This window comes from Oncorhynchus mykiss, chromosome 5, assembly GCF_013265735.2.
Source record: "Oncorhynchus mykiss isolate Arlee chromosome 5, USDA_OmykA_1.1, whole genome shotgun sequence".
Lineage (NCBI taxonomy): Eukaryota > Metazoa > Chordata > Actinopteri > Salmoniformes > Salmonidae > Oncorhynchus > Oncorhynchus mykiss.
In genome coordinates, this window is record NC_048569.1 from 11,079,280 (window position 1) to 11,099,243 (window position 19,964).

General features: G+C 40.8%; 1 protein-coding gene across 2 annotated transcripts in view; it reads left to right on the forward strand.

Moving 5' to 3' along the window:
* LOC110523188 (cAMP-specific 3',5'-cyclic phosphodiesterase 4D) overlaps nucleotides 1–19,964 on the forward strand; it is a 392,833-nt gene that overhangs the window by 53,179 nt on the left and 319,690 nt on the right. For both annotated transcript variants that reach the window (XM_036976772.1, XM_036976773.1), the window contains exon 3: nucleotides 6,408–6,631. In XM_036976772.1, the coding sequence (XP_036832667.1) occupies nucleotides 6,408–6,631 (224 nt within the window). The remainder of the gene's footprint in view (nucleotides 1–6,407; nucleotides 6,632–19,964) is intronic.

Below are 19,964 nucleotides of genomic sequence, written 5' to 3' on the forward strand. Positions count from 1 at the left end.
CAAGCATTTCGCCTACACTCGCATTAACATCTGCTAACCATATGTATGTGACCAATAAAATTTGATTTGATTTGTCAGTCACCAATGCAGTGACTTGATTAGCTGCTTAGCAAACTGTTGTAGCTAGCATACTGACAGTTAAAGGTAGACTCAGCGAAATTGCATTGCCACGAGCAGCACCGCAGATATTGAGATGAGCGAGGTGCATCTACGTCATATCGCTGAGTCTACCTTCAACTAGGTATCTCTACCTTTACTGACATACAAACCTTTAATTCATTGCATTTCCGAAATGAAAAGAAATCAATAAAAAAAACTTTACTCAATAAAATGTTATTTCTCAAATGAGCTTTCTGATTTTTTTTTGTCTATTGTCCCCTACAATAATCTGTACTCATATTTTGGTTTCCTTTTTTAATTTAATTTTGGCAACCCCATTGCAAGGTCTCGACACCGACTTTGAATACCACTGATTTAGTTGCTTATTTCAGTTGTTGCTTGTCACGCCCAAATTGCACAGTTGACCCAAAACTCCTAAAAAGCCCGCTGGGTCTGAAGCTGCCCTTTAGAACGAACCAAAGCATTACTGATTGTCGACACAAACCCAATTGTGGGGTGTCAGGGAAGTTTTCAAGGAAACATCAGTTTAAGATGTGGATTAAAACTCCCCATCAAAGGGCAGAGTTCTGCTCAACTGCCAGACAGTTTGCCAGAGGGAATCTTTGTGCCGTTTCTGTGAACTAAACTTCTACATACAATACGATCACATTTGTTTTGGTGTGCAGCAGAGTTGCGTGAAACATTTCCCCTTCCAGGACTTCATGTGAATAAAAAAATAAGCACTTTTACAACTGCTGAAGAACAATGACTGTCGAGGCGGGGAAATAAATAAAGAACACCAACAGTTAAGCTATCAAATCCCTCATGTTCAATTACAGAGGATATACCAGCACTGACCTTTAATGACCCCCCAGGATAAAAGCGTGTTATGAGGTACTGAAATAGAGTGCGGAGGACATGGTCTTCAATAATATTGAAGACTTATATCACACATGATCAATAATACAATATCTTTATTACACAATCAGAAGCTCCAGGTTCCCATTATGGTTGCTCCAGTATGAGAATCATTCCCTCAGTGTGGTCCTAAGGGAGTGCTCACCACTCACCAGGATTGTGTGGAGGGGGGGTAGTTGGTAGGGCAGTGCTGTCACTCCTAAAGGCATCGCCCTGTTCTTCATTACACGCGGAGTCCCTCAAGGCCATTGTAAGTGTAGGCATTAGGCCAGACCACAGCCCAGCAGGATAGCTAATGGGCACTTAGGATGATCAATAAGTGGCAATGAATGTGCTCCCTCGGAACGGAATAGGGACTTTGTTCATTTGCCTCGCACTGATATTCCTACCGAGTTCAGTGGTTTTCAAGAGGCAACCCACTGGGCACAGTTCAACCGTCTAGTTTTGATGACTATTTGGTTGCGTTGTCAACTAATGTGAATTCAATATGAAATCAACCAAAAATGTCACCATGACATTGGATTTAGGTTTAAAGATGGATGACAGAAATACTTAATGCCCTTACATTGATGACTTTTTGCAAATCAAATCAGTTTTGCGTTAATTCAATGTCATCACATATGTCCCGTGGCTCAGTTGGAAGAGCAGTGCCAGGGTGTGGATAAGAGCATTGAAATAATGAGGAAACAACGTTGATTCAACTTGTTTTTGCACCAGTGGGAAGCCTTTTGTGGATGTGTTCGTGCAGGTCAGTGGATGAAGGTGAATAATGGGCTTGTGAAGTGGGATTTTCTGTGTGTAATGTGTATGCCTTGTTAGTCCTAATAGCCATGTCCCTGCATGGCTTCTGTTTTTCAATATTCATTTCATTAGACATAATTATTTCTATCTCATTTTTTCTGGAGTTTACCCCAAACTTCATAAACTGTTACTAATGACCTCTGATACCATTAATAACCCTTTACTAATGATCTCTGGTACCATTAATAACCCTTTACTAATGATCTCTGATACCATTAATAACCCTTTACTAATGATCTCTGATACCCATTAATAACCCTTTACTAATGATCTCTGATACCATTAATAACCCTTTACTAATGATCTCTGATACCCATAAATAACCCTTTACTAATGATCTCTGATACCAATTATTAACCCTTTACTAATGATCTCTGATACCCATAAATAACCCTTTACTAATGATCTCTGATACCCATTAGGGACCCTCCCCTTTTTTATCAATTTTCGCCTAAAATGACATACCCAAATCTAACTGCCTGTAGCTAAGGCCCTGAAGCAAGGATATGCATATTATTGGTACCATTTGAAAGGAAACACTTTGAAGTTTGTGGAAATGTGAAAGGAATGTAGGAGAATATAACACAATAGATATGGTAAAATATAATACAAAGAAAAAAACAACCATTCTTATATATTTTTTTTGTACCATCTTTGAAATGCAAGGGAAAGGCCATAATGTATTATTCCAGCCCAGGTGCAATTTAGATATTGGCCACTAGATGACAGCAGTGTATATGCAACGTTTTAGACTGATCCAATGAACCATTGCATTTCTGTTACAAATTTTGTTTCAAGACTGCCCAAAATTTGCCTAATTTGTTTATTAATAACTTTTCGTGTTCAAAATTGTGCACTATCCTCAAACAATAGCATGGTATTATTTCACTGTAATAGCTACTGTAAATTGGACAGTGCAATTAGATTAACAAGAATTTTAGCTTTCTGCCAATATCAGATATGTCTATGTGGAAATGTTCTTGTTGCTTACAACCTCATGCTAATCACATTAGCCTATGTTAGCTCAACTGTCCCATGGATGGGACACCGATCCCGAAGAAGCTTTAATAACCCTTTACTAATGATCTCTGGTACCATTAATAACCCTTTACTAATGATCTCTGATACCCATTAATAACCCTTTACTAATGACCTCTGATACCCATTATTAACCCTTTACTAATGATCTCTGATACCAATTAATAACCCTTTACTAATGACCTCTGATACCCATTATTAACCCTTTACTAATGATCTCTGATACCAATTATTAACCCTTTACTAATGATCTCTGATACCCATTATTAACCCTTTACTAATGACCTCTGATACCCATTATTAACCCTTTACTAATGATCTCTGATACCCATTAAGTTATTTTTAACTGTTGCATAATATGAGCACATTACATATAATATACGTCTGACTAAATCATATACAGAACTTGGTTTTGAAATCCTCTGTTAAAAATGTCAAAATATTTGACATTTTTTGACCAAGGTCTCTTTTACAGATTGGACCTGTATTACAAAAATATACACATTAATGCCCTGTGAGTGTGTAGTGCCCTGTGAGTGTGTAGTGCTCTGTGAGTGTGTAGTGAGTAGTGCTCTGTGAGTGTGTAGTGCTCTGTGAGTGTGTAGTGCTCTGTGAGTGTGTAGTGCTCTGTGAGTGTGTAGAGTCCTGTGAGTGTGTAGAGTCCTGTGAGTATGTAGAGTCCTGTGAGTGTGTAGTGCTCTGTGAGTGTGTAGAGTCCTGTGAGTATGTAGAGTCCTGTGAGTGTGTAGTGCACTGTGAGTATGTAGTGCCCTGTGAGTGTGTAGTGCTCTGTGAGTGTGCATAGAGACAGTGCAAAGATAATAAATATATAATAAAATACAAAGTTCAACTCAAATAGTCCGTGTAGCAATTATTTTTTAGCTATTTAGTTAGCTATTTAGTTAGCTATTTAGTTAGCTATTTAGTTAGCTATTTAGTTAGCTATTTAGTTAGCTATTTAGCAGTCTTATGGCATGGGGATAGAAGCTGTTCAGGAGCCTGTTGATGTCAGACTTGATGCACCGGTACCGGTTGCAGAGTAAATATTCTGTGGCTTGGCTGGTTGGAGTCTTTAACGATTTTCCTGGCCTTCCTTTCACACTGCCTGGTATAGAGACCCTGGGTGGTAGGGAGCTCAGCCCCAGTGATGTACTGAGTTGTTCGCATCCTATTTGAGTATGATATGTGGTTGTCTCACCTAGTTATCTTTAAGAGCAGTACATTTCCTGTAAATTGCTTTAGATAAGACCATCTGCTGAAATTGCAAATGTTAATGTTTTACATACATAGCTCATATTACTGTATTAAATATATATATTTATATTTAAAAACATATATATTGATGTCCCAAATGTATCATTTGTACAGTTCTTTATTAAAATTGTAGTTATTTGTTACATATGACTGTTTAAATCCTGGCAGTACTACTCATTTGTCTGAGAGTGATAGCATTTTCCATAAAACATGATTATTTGTCTCTGAAATGAAACCATCAAGTTATGCCATGATTAAATAGTTTAAAAAAAACACCAATCTCTTTCATACGTTCTTCAAACAATAAAAGCTCATTTACCAACATTTCCAAAAATAGATATACTGTACAGCATTTTAGAATGAAACTCTTCAAACATATTCTTAATTAGAGAGGTCCTCAATCAGCCGTCTGAAATGGCAACAATTCATCCAATTTGAGAGAGTTCAAAAAAACTAAACGCTGATTTACCTAACTCCGTGGAGGCCAAAGGAATTTCCAGAGTTAGCCAGCCCTGAGAACGTGTATGGTAACTTGTACTTCTAAAAGTGATTAATGAAGTTAGGTACAGAGGGAGTTTTTGTAAAATAATCTTAGAAACGAAAAGAGAGCAATGCATGGATCTACGAGACTTCAAAGAGGGCCAACCTGCTTTCTGATATAGAATGCAGTGATGTGTACTGAACCTGTCGACCCGTAATAAAGCGTAGTGTGCTGTGATGAACTGCGTCCAATGGATTCAGTGTATTGGCAGCTGCATTCATATAGTCTAGGACCGGTAGAACATGGACTGAACATTCCTACCGGTGATGTTCCATTGATAGCCTTCACATAATAGTACACTGTTTGTGTGAAATGTGAAAACGTCTTCATTCAGACCTGTGTGGCCTTGCTCTCGGATTCCCCCTTCACCCTTTGACCACATGGTTGTGCAGTCAAAGCCCGGAGGTATACGTTTGTGCCAGCACTGTAAATTGCCTTGTTAGTGCTCACCTCATTTTGTTTCCCCGAATCTCAAAATGACTCCACAAGAAACAGTCTATTTTCGAGGATTGCGAAATACAGCGAAATCCATTGTGTTTCTTATATGCATTTGAACATGACTGTAAAGTGGTGTGCTTGTGCTTGGTGTATGAAATCAGAAATGTGTCATATTCATTAAAAATAGTTATTAGTTAATAGTTATATTATCATTGCTTCTTCATTGTTTATACTGCTGGAAGATGCTGTGGCAGGTTGATATGATGCTGTCTTGACTTTCTGTCCAGAATGCCTACCTTTACAATATGAGTCAGTCTGCATCCTAGTATGGTTTTCAGAAAATACATGTTCTAGTTGTATTTGTACTGTAGACCGTATAAATGCAGGGTACACTTATTTTACAATTCGAAGCACAAGCATGCTCCTCTATGGATCATCTCAGTTTAACCTTCCCATTAATTAAAGTCACGTACATCCAATATGAACCAAAGATCACATCTTTAGATGACATTTAATCCCTGGTAGGGCTCTTGGCCTAGATGGAAATGAATTCAGGCTCAAAACTGAAATTCAGCCTTGGGACAGCGCCACCATGCTAATTTGATACTGCATCAACTGCAGGGAGGAACAGTCATCTATTATGAGTTTCATCTATCTTGCATTTAGAGTACTGTGCCTCCCTGACTGACAATTAGATAACCTACTGGACTTTGCCAAACAAACTGACAACTTGACAGAAAATACGATCTGAATCTGTATTCTGAGATAAAACCACTCTCATAGGAAACAGGACTGGAAGTCCAGACACAACACCTTCACGTATTAACCTTACTCATCTTCTGTTTAGCATTCGGATTGATATTAATCATCATACACCCTGGTGGGTTTAATCCTCAATTCTGATTGGTTCAAACCGCATTCCAGCCAGTGTCTATTCCACACGTTACCACCGGCTAAATCTATGACGTTAATATGCCTATTTAGTCTGTTCCATCTGACTGCGCAATCCACAGCCCAGCCAATGCATTTCTAAACTTGATCTCCACTATAAAAAGCGTCTAGACATTATCTCACATTTCTTTTAGACTAACAGTTAGTTTTCAACAGCGGAGATTTGTATAAACCTTGCTGTCTATTTCGCCTTCTATTTTAGCATTCTGATAGATATTAATCAATAGAATAGTCTGTATTAACACATTTCCTCATGACATAGACCTATTATACAGCCCCAGATTCAAACCTTCTCTTTTATAGCCTTGAATAAGATCCCTGATCATTGATGATTCATGGAGGTCCTGCTCTCTCCCGTCCCCTGTAGGTTTCTGACGATGACTCTCCAGAGCCAGGTCTGGGCGTGGAGATGGAGACTGTCCAGGTGCGGAGGCTCTCCTGCCGGAACCTGCAGCTTCCCCCATTGGCCTTTAGGCAGGCGGAGCAGCGTGACTGGGCCCCGAGGCCAGAGACGGAGCAGATCCCTCGGCCCACTAGCCTCGCCCTCAGGATCCCCCCGCTCATCGCCATCACCTCAGCAGACACCAGCAGGTAAGAGAGACAGGAGACTGCATGTGGAGACAAAGGTCTGGTGGCAGGGTCGTGGGATGTGGATTGATGTCTTTTCTGACAGAGGGAGAACGAGACAGGTGGATGAGCGAGAGAGGGAGAGAGACAGTGAAAGAGTCAGACAAGGAGACTCAGGGAAGCTTAGTGGTCTTTTCAGTATTGAGTGTGTGTGTGTGTGTGTGTGTGTATCTGTGCTCCTTAAAATGTCTGGCTTTGTGTGTCAGTATATGTGTGAGTATAAATGCATATGGTCTTTGTAATTTACAATCATGGAACACTAACCTAGAGTGGATGCAATCTGCTCTCCATTCAGACAGCACAAAGACCATTAAACTGAATTTCGATGTATCTGAATTACAATGGTAGTTGCCCCTTGAAAGCCTGTGAATGACATACAGTAGGCAAAAAGCATTTTGGTGACTCATGTTAAATGTGATCAGCTTTACTTTGAGCGTGATGTGTCTACCTATGACTCATCAATGCAAACGTATACTACTGGGTTTTGATTTTAAGAACACAGTGTCCTTCAGCCAGAAAACTGCAACCTCTCTACTTCAAGCCACGGTCGGCTCTTTCAATGTCCACACACTTTGTGTGTCTGTGTCAGCTTCAAAAGATCCTCACAAAAAATGATTTGCCCTTGTTTTCCTCCCTGCATAATATAGTTTCACAGGTAGATAGAACCTTTGTTATAGTCCTAACTGTTAATATACCTTTTAATTATTTCTAGATCGCTATGTGCACCTTGGCACAGCAATCATTCTCCCTCCCTTAGTTATAGTTGCAGCTATGCTTTATCCACCCATTTATTTTGTGGGTGTGTGAGACAAAACAAAATCTCTTTACCTGACTCTTTTCAGTATAGAAATGTATACTTTTCTGCTCTTGTAGGAAGCAATCACTCCCCTATTACTGACTCTAAATGATCTATAACTGAGCTAATAACTCACTAACTAGCAAAGGATATGAACAAAATGTGCACACGTGGCAACATGCAGCTCTCGCTATGATTTCAAAACAATCACATCTACTCATGACCGCCTATGCTGTAAACACAGTCCAGTTCAAAGTTAATGGCACAGATCCATACATTGCAATGGTCTATTTGCTTATAGGCCTACTGCAGCTCTAAATGTTTATGTTGCACAGGTCTGTGTAGAATACGGGCTGAGTCGTGCGTGTCAATGCAATAGAAACTTACACCGATACGTTCTGCCAACAACAGGGACGGCAAGTAGCCTAGCAGTTAAGAGCATTGGGCCAGTAACTGAAAGGTTGCTGGTTCGAATCTCTGAACCAATTAGGTGAAAAATCTGCCAATGTGCCCTTGAGCAAGGCACTTAACCCTAATTGCTCCCGCAAGTTGCTCTGGATAAGAGTGTCAGCTCAAATGTTAACAAAGTATCTTGCATAGTTCAGTTAGTTTTGGTATGTTGCATTAAAAGTGGCTAAAATTGCGTTGATTCGATCACAGTTGCCACAGTAAAGGGGAACGTTGATAGTGTTAACAGGGAAAACTCTAGAACAGTGGTCCCCAACCTTTTCTGAGTCAAGATCACTTTCTGAGTCAAAGTGCAAACCGAGATCTACCGCTCAGATTTTCAAATGACTTCAAAAACATGACTTCAAAAACGTAAGCCAATGCAACATTAACCAATTAAATACAGTACTGCAGCAATGAGGAATGTACAATAAGCTATAGGCCCAATAAATTATGACTGTATATTATCTTTGCTTGAATTACCCTGCCAATTCATTGTTGTTCGAGCCATTTTGAGGTAGGCTATATGATCACACTGGTAATAGATCTGTTGTTGTATTACTTGTGAGGCACAGCTGAGTGAGCATACATTTAAATAATTAGCTTTTTATTTTTATTTTACTTGGCTGATGGTGCCTGCATCTGATTGTCCGTCTCAGCGGAGGGTGAGAGCAGCATCTCAACATCCCTCCGCTCTCCCTTTCCTCTGCTGATTCTGACCTAAAAGGGACCCTGTCTTCCATCTAATGGCAAAACTCAAGTCGCACCACATTATTTCTGCCTCATGCACAAATTCATGTTGTTATTCCTATGAACAGAGAAAGTGAAATATTCCTCGATATTAAAAAAGACCCAAGCCGTTAATAATAACAACGCAAGCATATAGATACACTTTCCTACTCATTCATTACTGCTGCAGTACTTGTTGTAGCACTGAAATAGGAAGAACTTACATTTTATGGCTTATAAAAGTATTGAATACAAAGTGTTGACAGTGCTGAGTAAGAACTTAAACAACAGCTCTTTGCTGTATTCGTTGACAGTCTCGCTCTAGTCATGGTTTTAAACGTTTTGAAATCTCACAGTACCAACTTTGCTGTAGTTTTCTTTAATGCCTGCTACATTACTGCAGACACGGTAATCTGAGCCATCCGTTTGGCCTGCGTTAGGCCTACAGTGTACTTGATTTGCTCTCTGGGCCCGCCGGGAAGGCAGAAGTTGTTCGCCTACCCAGCGTGTAGGGCATCTGAATCGGGTGCACTTTCCCGCCAACAGCCCGAGTCGAATAAATAGGAACAAGGCTTTATCATTGTTTGTTTTTTTTACATAAATGTTTGGCGATCGACTAGGAATGCCTTGGAGATCGACCAGTTTAGAGGGAACAGTGTTTCCTACATAGTGTACCACTTATAGTGTACCACCTTGTGGGCCCTGGTCAAAAGTAGTGCACTATACTGGGAATAGGGTGCCATTTAAGACACATCCAAAGACAATCAGGACCTCTCATGCCAAATACTCTTTGGGTCAGCGACTTCATTTAGATTCAGTTGTATGATACCGTTGGTCTAGAAACGGTGCCACGTAGATGTGAGCATAGTCTCATGTTATTCATATTTCTGAGAATACATGAGAATACTGAATGACACTTGTAGTGTGCCATTTCTAGCATACTTCATCGTTCCTAAACCTTTGCCATTGTTTATATTCAGGAATTGATAGTGTCTGGAGAGAAACTGGAGATGAGATGGGAATAGTGATCTATGATTCCCATTCATTAACAATTACTCCATGGTTTCTCGTAAAGAAAGAAGATGGAGTGCTGTGTTTTGTTAGTATCTCTCTGGCAGTCTCATCTGAAAAGGTCAGCCCCCGGAGTTTGTTGTTGGATGGGAGTTTTGATGGATTGTGGGGTGTGTGAGGATGTCAGTGTACAAATCAAATTGTATTGGTCGGCATACACATATTTGCAGATGTTTTCGCAGGTGCAGCTAAATGCCTGTTTTTCTAGATCCAACAGTAACACCTAGCATAACAAAATAACACATCCAAAAAATTAAAATACAGAAATATCAGAACGAGCAATGTCAGAGTCTGGAATATAAATACAGTGCCTTCAGAAAGTATTCATACCCCTTGATTTATTCCACATTTTGATGTGTTACAGCCTGAATTCTAAATGGATTAAATATCCCATAATGACAAAGTGAAAACATGTTTTTATAAATCTTTGCAAATGTATTAAATTAAATACAGAAATATCTAATTTACTTAAGTATTCCCATCCCTGAGTCAATACATTGTAGAAGCACCTTTGGCAGCGATTACAGCTGAGTCTTTCTGGGCAAGTCTAAGAGCTTTCCATACCTGGATTGTGCAACATTTGCCAATTATTATTTAAAATATTCTGTCAAATTGGTCAAATTGTCAAGTTGATCATTGCTAGACAACTATTTTTAGGTCTTGCCATAGATTTTCAAGTAGATTTAAGTCAAAACTGTAACTCGTCCACTCAGGAACATTCACAGTCTTCTTCGTAAGCAACTTCACTGTAGATGAGGCCTTGTCTTTTAGGTTATTGTCCTGCTTAAAGGTGAATTCATCTTCCAGTGTCTGGTGGAAAGAAGACTGAACAAGGTTTTTCTCTCTAGGACTTTGCCTGTGCTTAGCTCCATTCCGTTTCTTTTTTATCCTGAGAAACTCCCCAGTTCTTAACAATTACAAGCATACCCATAACATGATGCAGCCACGAATATGCTTGAAAATAATGAGAGAGTGGTACTCAGTAATGTGTTGTATTGGCATTGCACCAGACATAACACTTTGTATTCAGGAAAAAAAGTGAATTGCTATGCCACATTTTTTTCATTATTACTTTAGTGCTTTGTTGCAAACAGGACGCATGTTTTGGAATATTTGTTTTTCTGTACAGGCTTCCTTCTTTTCACTCTGTCAATTAGGTTAGTATTGTGGAGTTACTATAATGTTGTTCATCCATCCTCAGATTTCTCCTATCACAGCCATTAAACTCTGTAACAATATAAATGAGTCATTTTGGAGTCACTTTTATTGTAAATAAGATTATAATATGTTTCTAAACACGTCTACAGTCATGTGGATGCTACCATGGTTATGGATAGTCCTAAATGAATCATGAATAATGATGAGTGAGAAAGTTAGACGCACAAATGTCATACCCACCCAAAAATGCTAACCTCCCTGCTATTGTAATGGTGAGAGGTTAGCATACTTCTGTTACTTTCTCACTCATCATTATTCACGATTCATTCAAGACTATCCGTAATTATGGTAGCATCCACATTAATGTAGAAGTGTTCAGAAACATATTTTATTCTTCCATAATAAAAGTGACTCCAATCATTTCTATTGGGTACAAAATAATCTGAAACACAACCAAAACAAACAGCAAACGCATCCATCAAGTTTGTAGAGTCACAAGTTTGATGTAATCACTGCAGGCTAGCATCTCACATCTTCTCCTGCTCTTCCCCTCCGGCGTACGACGTCCTCAGAATACTAACCACCGGTTCTGGGATTCATCATTACGCACACCTGGCACTCATCATTACACGCACCTGTTAATCATTACACCTGGACTTCATTACCTTCATCACTTCCTCCCCTTTATATGTCACTCCCTTGTGTTCTCACCAGTTGGTATTGCTCTTGTTTACCAGAGTGTAGCCTTATGGAATTGTCTCGTTACTGGTTTTGTTAAATGTTTCACCTGCACCTGCTTCCCGACTCACAGCTCCGTTATTACATAACAATGTGGGACCAAATACTAAGCTTTTGACTACTTTAATAAACACATAAGTGAATTTGTCCCAATACTTTTGGTCCCCTAAAATGTGTGGGACTATGTACAAAGAGTGCTGTAATATCTAAACGGTTCACCTGATATAGATGAAAATACTCTCAAATTAAAGCTGACCGTTACAAAAAAAAGTAGACTGGTATTTTGGATGCAGTAATTTCAGTGTAACTGCAGTTATACTGCCATCTAACTGCAGTTACACTGCAAAATTACTGCAGTAATTTCAGTGTACGGCAGTTATACTGCCATCTTTTTTATTTTTTATTTATTTTACCTTTATTTAACCAGGTAGGCAAGTTGAGAACAAGTTCTCATTTACAATTGCGACCTGGCCAAGATAAAGCAAAGCAGTTCGACAGATACAACAACACAGAGTTACACATGGAGTAAAACAAACATACAGTCAATAATAAAGTATAAACAAGTCTATATACAATGTGAGCAAATGAGGTGAGAAGGGAGGTAAAGGCAAAAAAGGCCTTGGTGGCAAGGTAAATACAATATAGCAAGTAAAACACTGGAATGGTAGTTTTGCAATGGAAGAATGTGCAAAGTAGAAATAAAAAGAATGGGGTGCAAAGGAGCAAAATAAATAAATTAAATACAGTTGGGAAAGAGGTAGTTGATAGGGCTAAATTATAGGTGGGCTATGTACAGGTGCAGTAATCTGTGAGCTGCTCTGACAGTTGGTGCTTAAAGCTAGTGAGGGAGATAAGTGTTTCCAGTTTCAGAGATTTTTGTAGTTCGTTCCAGTCATTGGCAGCAGAGAACTGGAAAGAGAGGCGGCCAAAGAAAGAATTGGTTTTGGGGGTGACTAGAGAGATATACCTGCTGGAGCGTGTGCTACAGGTGGGAGATGCTATGGTGACCAGCGAGCTGAGATAAGGGGGGACTTTACCTAGCAGGGTCTTGTAGATGACATGGAGCCAGTGGGTTTGGCGACGAGTATGAAGCGAGGGCCAGCCAACGAGAGCGTACAGGTCGCAATGGTGGGTAGTATATGGGGATTTGGTGACAAAACGGATTGCACTGTGATAGACTGCATCCAATTTGTTGAGTAGGGTATTGGAGGCTATTTTGTAAATTACATCGCCAAAGTCGAGGATTGGTAGGATGGTCAGTTTTACAAGGGTATGTTTGGCAGCATGAGTGAAGGATGCTTTGTTGCGAAATAGGAAGCCAATTCTAGATTTAACTTTGGATTGGAGATGTTTGATATGGGTCTGGAAGGAGAGTTTACAGTCTAACCAGACACCTAAGTATTTGTAGTTGTCCACGTATTCTAAGTCAGAGCCGTCCAGAGTAGTGATGTTGGACAGGCGGGTAGGTGCAGGTAGCGATCGGTTGAAGAGCATGCATTTAGTTTTACTTGTATTTAAGAGCAATTGGAGGCCACGGAAGGAGAGTTGTATGGCATTGAAGCTTGCCTGGAGGGTTGTTAACACAGTGTCCAAAGAAGGGCCGGAAGTATACAGAATGGTGTCGTCTGCGTAGAGGTGGATCAGAGACTCACCAGCAGCAAGAGCGACCTCATTGATGTATACAGAGAAGAGAGTCGGTCCAAGAATTGAACCCTGTGGCACCCCCATAGAGACTGCCAGAGGTCCGGACAACAGACCCTCCGATCTAACTGCAGTTACACTGCAAAATTACTGCAGTAATTTCAGTGTACTGCAGTTATACTGCCATCTAACTGCAGTTACACTGCAAAATTACTGCAGTAAAAAAAAAGTTTTATTTTGGACGCAGTATTTGATTTATACTACAGTTATACTGCAATCTAACTGCAATATTTTTTCATAAGGGCAGTCTGCACTTTAACCTCAGTCATTGTATCATTTCAAATCCAAAGTGCTGGAGTAAAGAGCCAAAACAACAACAAATGTGTCTCTATCCCAATACTATTGGAGCTCACAGTACATATGAAATGGGTAAAACAGTATGTAAACATTATTAAAAGTGACCAGTGTTCTATGACTATAAGGGGCAGGGTGTTGGACGGAGGCCGACTAGTGGCGACAATTTAACAGTCTGATGGCCTGGAGATAGAAGCTGTTTTCAGTCTCTCCGTCCCAGCTTTGATCTCCGCATTCTAGATGGTAGTGGGGTGAACAGGCTGTGGCTTGGGTGGCTGAGGGCATTGATGATCTTCTTGGCCTTCCTGTGACACCGGGTGCTGGCAGTGTGCACCCGGTGATGCGTTGGGCTGACCGCACCACCCTCAGGAGTGCCCTGCCGATGCGGATAGTGTAAGTGCCGTACCAGGGGGTGATACAGCCCTACGGTGGTGCGTGGCCACGCAGTCATGGGTAAACAGGAAGGACAGGAGGGGGCTGAGCACACACCCCTGCAGGGCCCCTGTGTTGAGGATCAGCGTGGTGGAGGTGCTGTTGCCTACCTTCACCACCTGGGGTCCGCCCATCAGGAAGTTGGGGAGGTATGCCAATCGTAGTGGGTCTAGGGTGTCGTGTAAGTTCGAGGTGATATGATCCTTAATTAGCCTCTCAAAACACTTCATGATGACAGAAGTGAGTGCAATGGGGTGATAGTGATTTAGTTGTCTGCGGCTCAGTGTTTTCCTCTAAGTGGTCATAGAGAGTGTTTTTATCTTGTCCGGGAGCGAGGCGTTGGAGTCTGTGACATGGCTGGCTTTCCCTTTATAATCTGTGATTGTCTGGAGTACCTGCCACATGTACCTTTGTGTCTGAGCCGTTGAATTGCAACTCCATTTTGTCCTCGTACTGTTGTTTTTCCTGTTTGATTGCTTTACGGAGGTCATTGCTGGTCTGTTTGTACACATTCATATTCCCAGTCACCTTGCCGTGGTTAAATGCGGTGGTTTGCTATTCAGTTTTGCGTGAATGCTGCCATCTATCCACGGTTTTTGGTTTGGATAGGTTGTAACCGTCACCGTGGGAACAACATCCTCTATGCACTTCCTGATGAACTCTGTCACCAAGTCAGTGTATACGTCAACACTATTCTCAGGGGCAACCCGGAACATTTTCCAGTCCGCGTGATCAAAACAATCTTGAACCATAGATTGGTCCGATTGGTCAGACCAACCTTGAACAGTTCTCACACACACATAGGCAACCACACACACACACACACACACACACACACACACACACACACACACACACACACACACACACACACACACACACACACACACACACACACACACACACACACACACACACACACACTCTTTTTGTTACTGTGGTTACATTTAGAGGAAAGATGGAAAATCATTCGCCCTCCTGTTGTTCCCAATCAATGTCCCCCTGCTGTCATTCCATGAAAAGCCCACCCTTACCCCTGCTATCATTCCATGAAAAGCCCACAATGCCCTCCTCCTGGGCTGTACATTTGGGCCACGCTCAGGAAGAAAATCACTAGCATGTTGAGTAAAGAGAAGTGAGCTGTAGCCATTTTGAATATAGGCATTGACACGAATTTACATTTGACTGCAGACGGGGTTGCTATGATTAAGCTTTTTTTGTATGTCGTAACAATAGGTCCATGTCTTCATGGGAAGTGTAATCTCTCTATGGTCACATAGGGAAAAAGTTGAAGCTTATTCTGTAAGGATCAAGGCTTCCAGGCAGTATTCGCCGTTCTTGTCTCTTGGCAAACTGTACTGTACAGTATGTGCCCATCAACCTACTTCATGAATCAGGTCATTGTTAGCCCTATGGAAATTATTATTATTCATATAGCTCGGGAAAGAATGAAGAGACCACAGCAGCATCATGTTGTGGGGGTGCTTTGCTCCAAGAGGGACTGGTGCACTTCACAAAATAGATGGCATCATGAAGATGGAACATTATGTGGATATATTGAAGCAACATCTCAAGACATCAGTAAGGAAGTTAAAGCTTGGTTGCAAATGGATCTTCCAAATGGACAATGACCCCAAGAATACTTCCAAAGTTAAGCAAAATGGCTTTAGGACAACAAAGTCAAGGTATTGGAGGGGCCAACACAAAGCCCCGACCTCAACCCTACATAAAATTTGTGGGAAGAATTGAAAAAGCATGTGCGAGCAACTTACACAAGCTCGGTCAGTTGGAACGGGCCAAAATTCATCTAACTTATTGTGGGAAGCTTGTGGAAGGCTACCCGAAATGTTTGACAGAAGTTAAACAATTTAAAGGCAATGCTACCAAATACTAATTGAGTGTATGTAAACCTCTGACCCACTGGGAATGTGATGAAAGAAATAAAAGCTGAACTAAATCATTCTCTCTACTATTATTCTGACATTTCACATTATTTCACATTCTTAAAACTGACCTAAGACAGGGAATTTTTACTAGGATTAAATGTCAGGAATTGTGATAAACTGAGTTTAAATGTATTTGGCTAAGATGTATGTAAACTTCTGACTTCAATCTTATACCCGACCATAGAATATTACCAGCAAATAAAATAAAATTGTATTGGTCACATACACAATCCCTCTTGGGTCATTAATATTTACCTTCTCTGTGAATTAACCCGTTGGATCCCTGTGATTGAGTGTGTATTCACTCTCAACTTGCATGTAATGAGTGGAGGTAGATTTGTGTGCCGTGTTCCCATAGGGGTTACCCAACATAGATCATAACTATGTGTCACAGCACTGGCCCCAAGCACACCTCATATATAATTCATATCCAACAGGGGAAGGAGATGATGTTATAGAATTCCTACTGTATGACACATCTGCTCTGCCTCAATGGTGACGATCTTTTACCACAGTGACTGGATACACTGTAGGCTAACTCAGTTCTCGGGTGAGAAGTCATTCAGGGTGGTTGTTAATGTTCCCAACTGACTTTATCCGACTGTTGGGCTTGAACCCAGGTTGTCTGCGCTCCACAAGACTGTGTTAGCAGCACATTGAGCTAAAGCCTGGGGTGGCTAAGGCAAGTTTTTTAGGTCTCGGGCAACGCTGCTCATGATGCAAGCATGGTTCAGTTAACAACCCCAGACACACACACCACACACCACACACACACCACACACCACACACACACACACACACACACAGACTTTGTATTACCTTGTTTTTTCTTCCACAGTAATAATCTTCTAGCCCTATTCAGCAGCACTACCATCCATATCACTTTCCAGATGCAGTCTTTTTCACCTCACACATCATTAGCTGTTTGATGAGTCACACTCTTTGTGTACAGTTTGCCTTGCTGGAGAATTCAAAAGTGTTGCATAATTAAATGTTGAGCTTTTCCTCTGGGAACGTTGTTTCAATGTGCTGGACAAAATGGAGGGTGAAAATGCAAGGCTGGCTGTCCTATTTCTTTGAGGAAGAGGGACTCTTTGCATAAAACATGACCCCTCAAAGCGCATGTTTCTTTAGTTGGGTTTTGTGGATTAAGACGTGGTCAGAAAGAGGCAAATTAGGTGTTTGTCAACCCTGTTATGGTGTCAGCGAGCAAATGGTGCCACATCATGCTTATTGTTGCTGAATTTGAAAACTATAAACGTTTCCAGCCAGGGAGAAGGAGTTTGCTGGCTCTCTGCATCAAGGCGACTCTTGTAGTTTTTGGAAATTACCCCCTCATTTTAGGACCTTTTCTTGTTGTCCTTTTAACTCCAGGACAGTCATTGTTTTTATGTTGTAGCGAAACCTGTAGCTCTCCAGGCAAAGGGTTGGAAAGCCCTGATGTAGACACTGGTGCTGAAGATAATGAATATGGTTTGGAACCGAGTTTGGGAAACACTGGCTTATAGCAACACAGACGAGACTATGAGACTGCATTGATGCCCTGAATGTATGACCTAATAAGGTTAAAGGGGCACTTGTTTCCTCTGAACAGTTGATGTTGAGATGTGTCTGAAACTTGAACTCTGTAGCATTTATTTGGGCTGCAAGTTCTGAGGTTGGTAACTCTAATGAACTCATCCTCTGCAGCAGAGGTAACTCTGAGTCTTCCATTCCTGTGGCGGTCCTCATATCATAGTGCTTGATGGTTTTTGCGACTGCGCTTGGAGAAACTTTCAAAGTTCTTGACATTTTTAGTATTGACTGACCGTCATGTATTAAAGTAATGATGGACTCTTGTTTCTCTTTGCTTATTTGAGCTGCTCATGCCATAATATGGACTTGGTCTTTTACCAAATAAGGCTATCTTATGTATACCCCCTAACTTGTCAAACGCATTAAGAAGGAAAGAAATTCCACAAATTAACTTTTAAGAAGGCACACCTGTTAATTTAAATGCCTTCCAGGTGACTACCTCATGAAGCTGGTTGAGAGAATACCAAGAGTGTGCAAAGCTGTCAAGGCAAAGGGTGGCTATTTAAAGAATCTCAAATATAAAATATATTTTGATTTGTTAACATTTTTTTGGTTACTACATGATTCCATACATGTTATTTCATAGTTTTGCTGATTTTCACGTTCATAAATTCTTATAATGTTCGGGAATTATGTATACTATAGGCATTTGTGAAAATTCTATAGCAATATAGAGTGGGAAAGCAGCCGTGCATTTTGACAGTTAATAGACACTGCAGTAAAAAACATTTATCTTGTCTAGGACCGGAGTCTACACAGATCGGTGCTCTATATCCAATCGGAGCTACAGTAGGCCTTTATACAAACAAGCCATTTGCAACACGGGTCTGCTATCATCCACTTTGATCTGAACTGTGTGTTTACAAGCAGTAGCAACAGCACAACTTAAGATCTTTAGAACATATTCTCCAAAAGCCACAAAATACACCTGAATGGATTTCTGCAAATACAGTATGTTAAAACACCACGGGAGTCTTCTTACATTTGGGAACTTTACAGCCATATTGATCAAAAAACCATGAGAAGGTAGGCTCTCTCTCCCTCAGTTATGAACATCAACAACAACAAGCTCAACAACTAATGCTAGCTAGAGCAAGATGAGCTTTAATTTAACGAAGGAACATTAGATAAACCCTCTCAAACTTTTTCAGCTAGTTGTCCGTCAAAATTGCACTGATAAATGATGGGGAATTTTTGCCTTCGGCCTTCTGCAGCTCGCCTGCTTGTCCCAACCAATCACCGAAGCTAACTGGCTAAAGTTAGCTATCTTGCAACTTCCAGACACAAATGAGAGAACAACTCACTCTGAAAATGTTACTCGCCGTAGCAGAGCTGGCTAGGCTGTTTACATGTTATCTAGAGCGTTTGACTAACTTACTTTTTTTGCCTACGTTTACTGATACCGGTCATATTCAGGTGTTGTGCATTCATAAATTCCTAATTGTTCTGCGCTCTGGCACACTCAGACGAGAGTGCTCTGAAATGAGGTAGATGGCCAGAGTGAATTTGCGAACGCAAGAGATTTGCTAACTGGATAATAGTCTTTGAAAAACTGAAGTTAGGCTCTGTGTTGTTAGTTTGCTACATAAATAGATATGCTAGCCTATTAGCCACGTTATGACTGACTTGTGATCATTTCCCTTGCTAGTTTGATTGTATTGACATTCCCAGCCTTAGTTACATTTATCCGTTTTTGTCGAGAATATTGAGTCATTGAAACTGAAACAGTGCATCCCGAATGGAGGCAGCAAACAATGTACTGTGATTTACAACCTGATAGCAATATTTTTGGACTACCAAGAAATGTATTAATGAATTATACACTGCTCAAAAAAATGAAGGGAACACTTAAACAACACAATGTAACTCCAAGTCAATCACACTTCTGTGAAATCAAACTGTCCACTTAGGAAGCAACACTGATTGACAATAAATGTCACATGCTGTTGTGCAAATGGAATAGACAACAGGTGGAAATTATAGTCAATTAGCAAGACACCCCCAATAAAGGAGTGGTTCTGCAGGTGGGGACCACAGACCACTTCTCAGTTCCTATGCTTCCTGGCTGATGTTTTGGTCACTTTTGAATGCTGGCGGTGCTTTCACTCTAGTGGTAGCATGAGACCGAGTCTACAACCCACACAAGTGGCTCAGGTAGTGCAGCTCATCCAGGTTGGCACATCAATGAGAGCTGTGGCAAGAAGGTTTGCTGTGTCTGTCAGCGTAGTGTCCAGAGCATTGATGCTATGGACTGGCCCGCCCGTTCCCCAGACCTGAATCCAATTGAGCACATCTGGGACATCATGTCTCGCTCCATCCACCAACGCCATGTTGCACCACAGACTGTCCAGGAGTTGGCGGATGCTTTAGTCCAGGTCTGGGAGGAGATCCCTCAGGAGACGATCCGCCA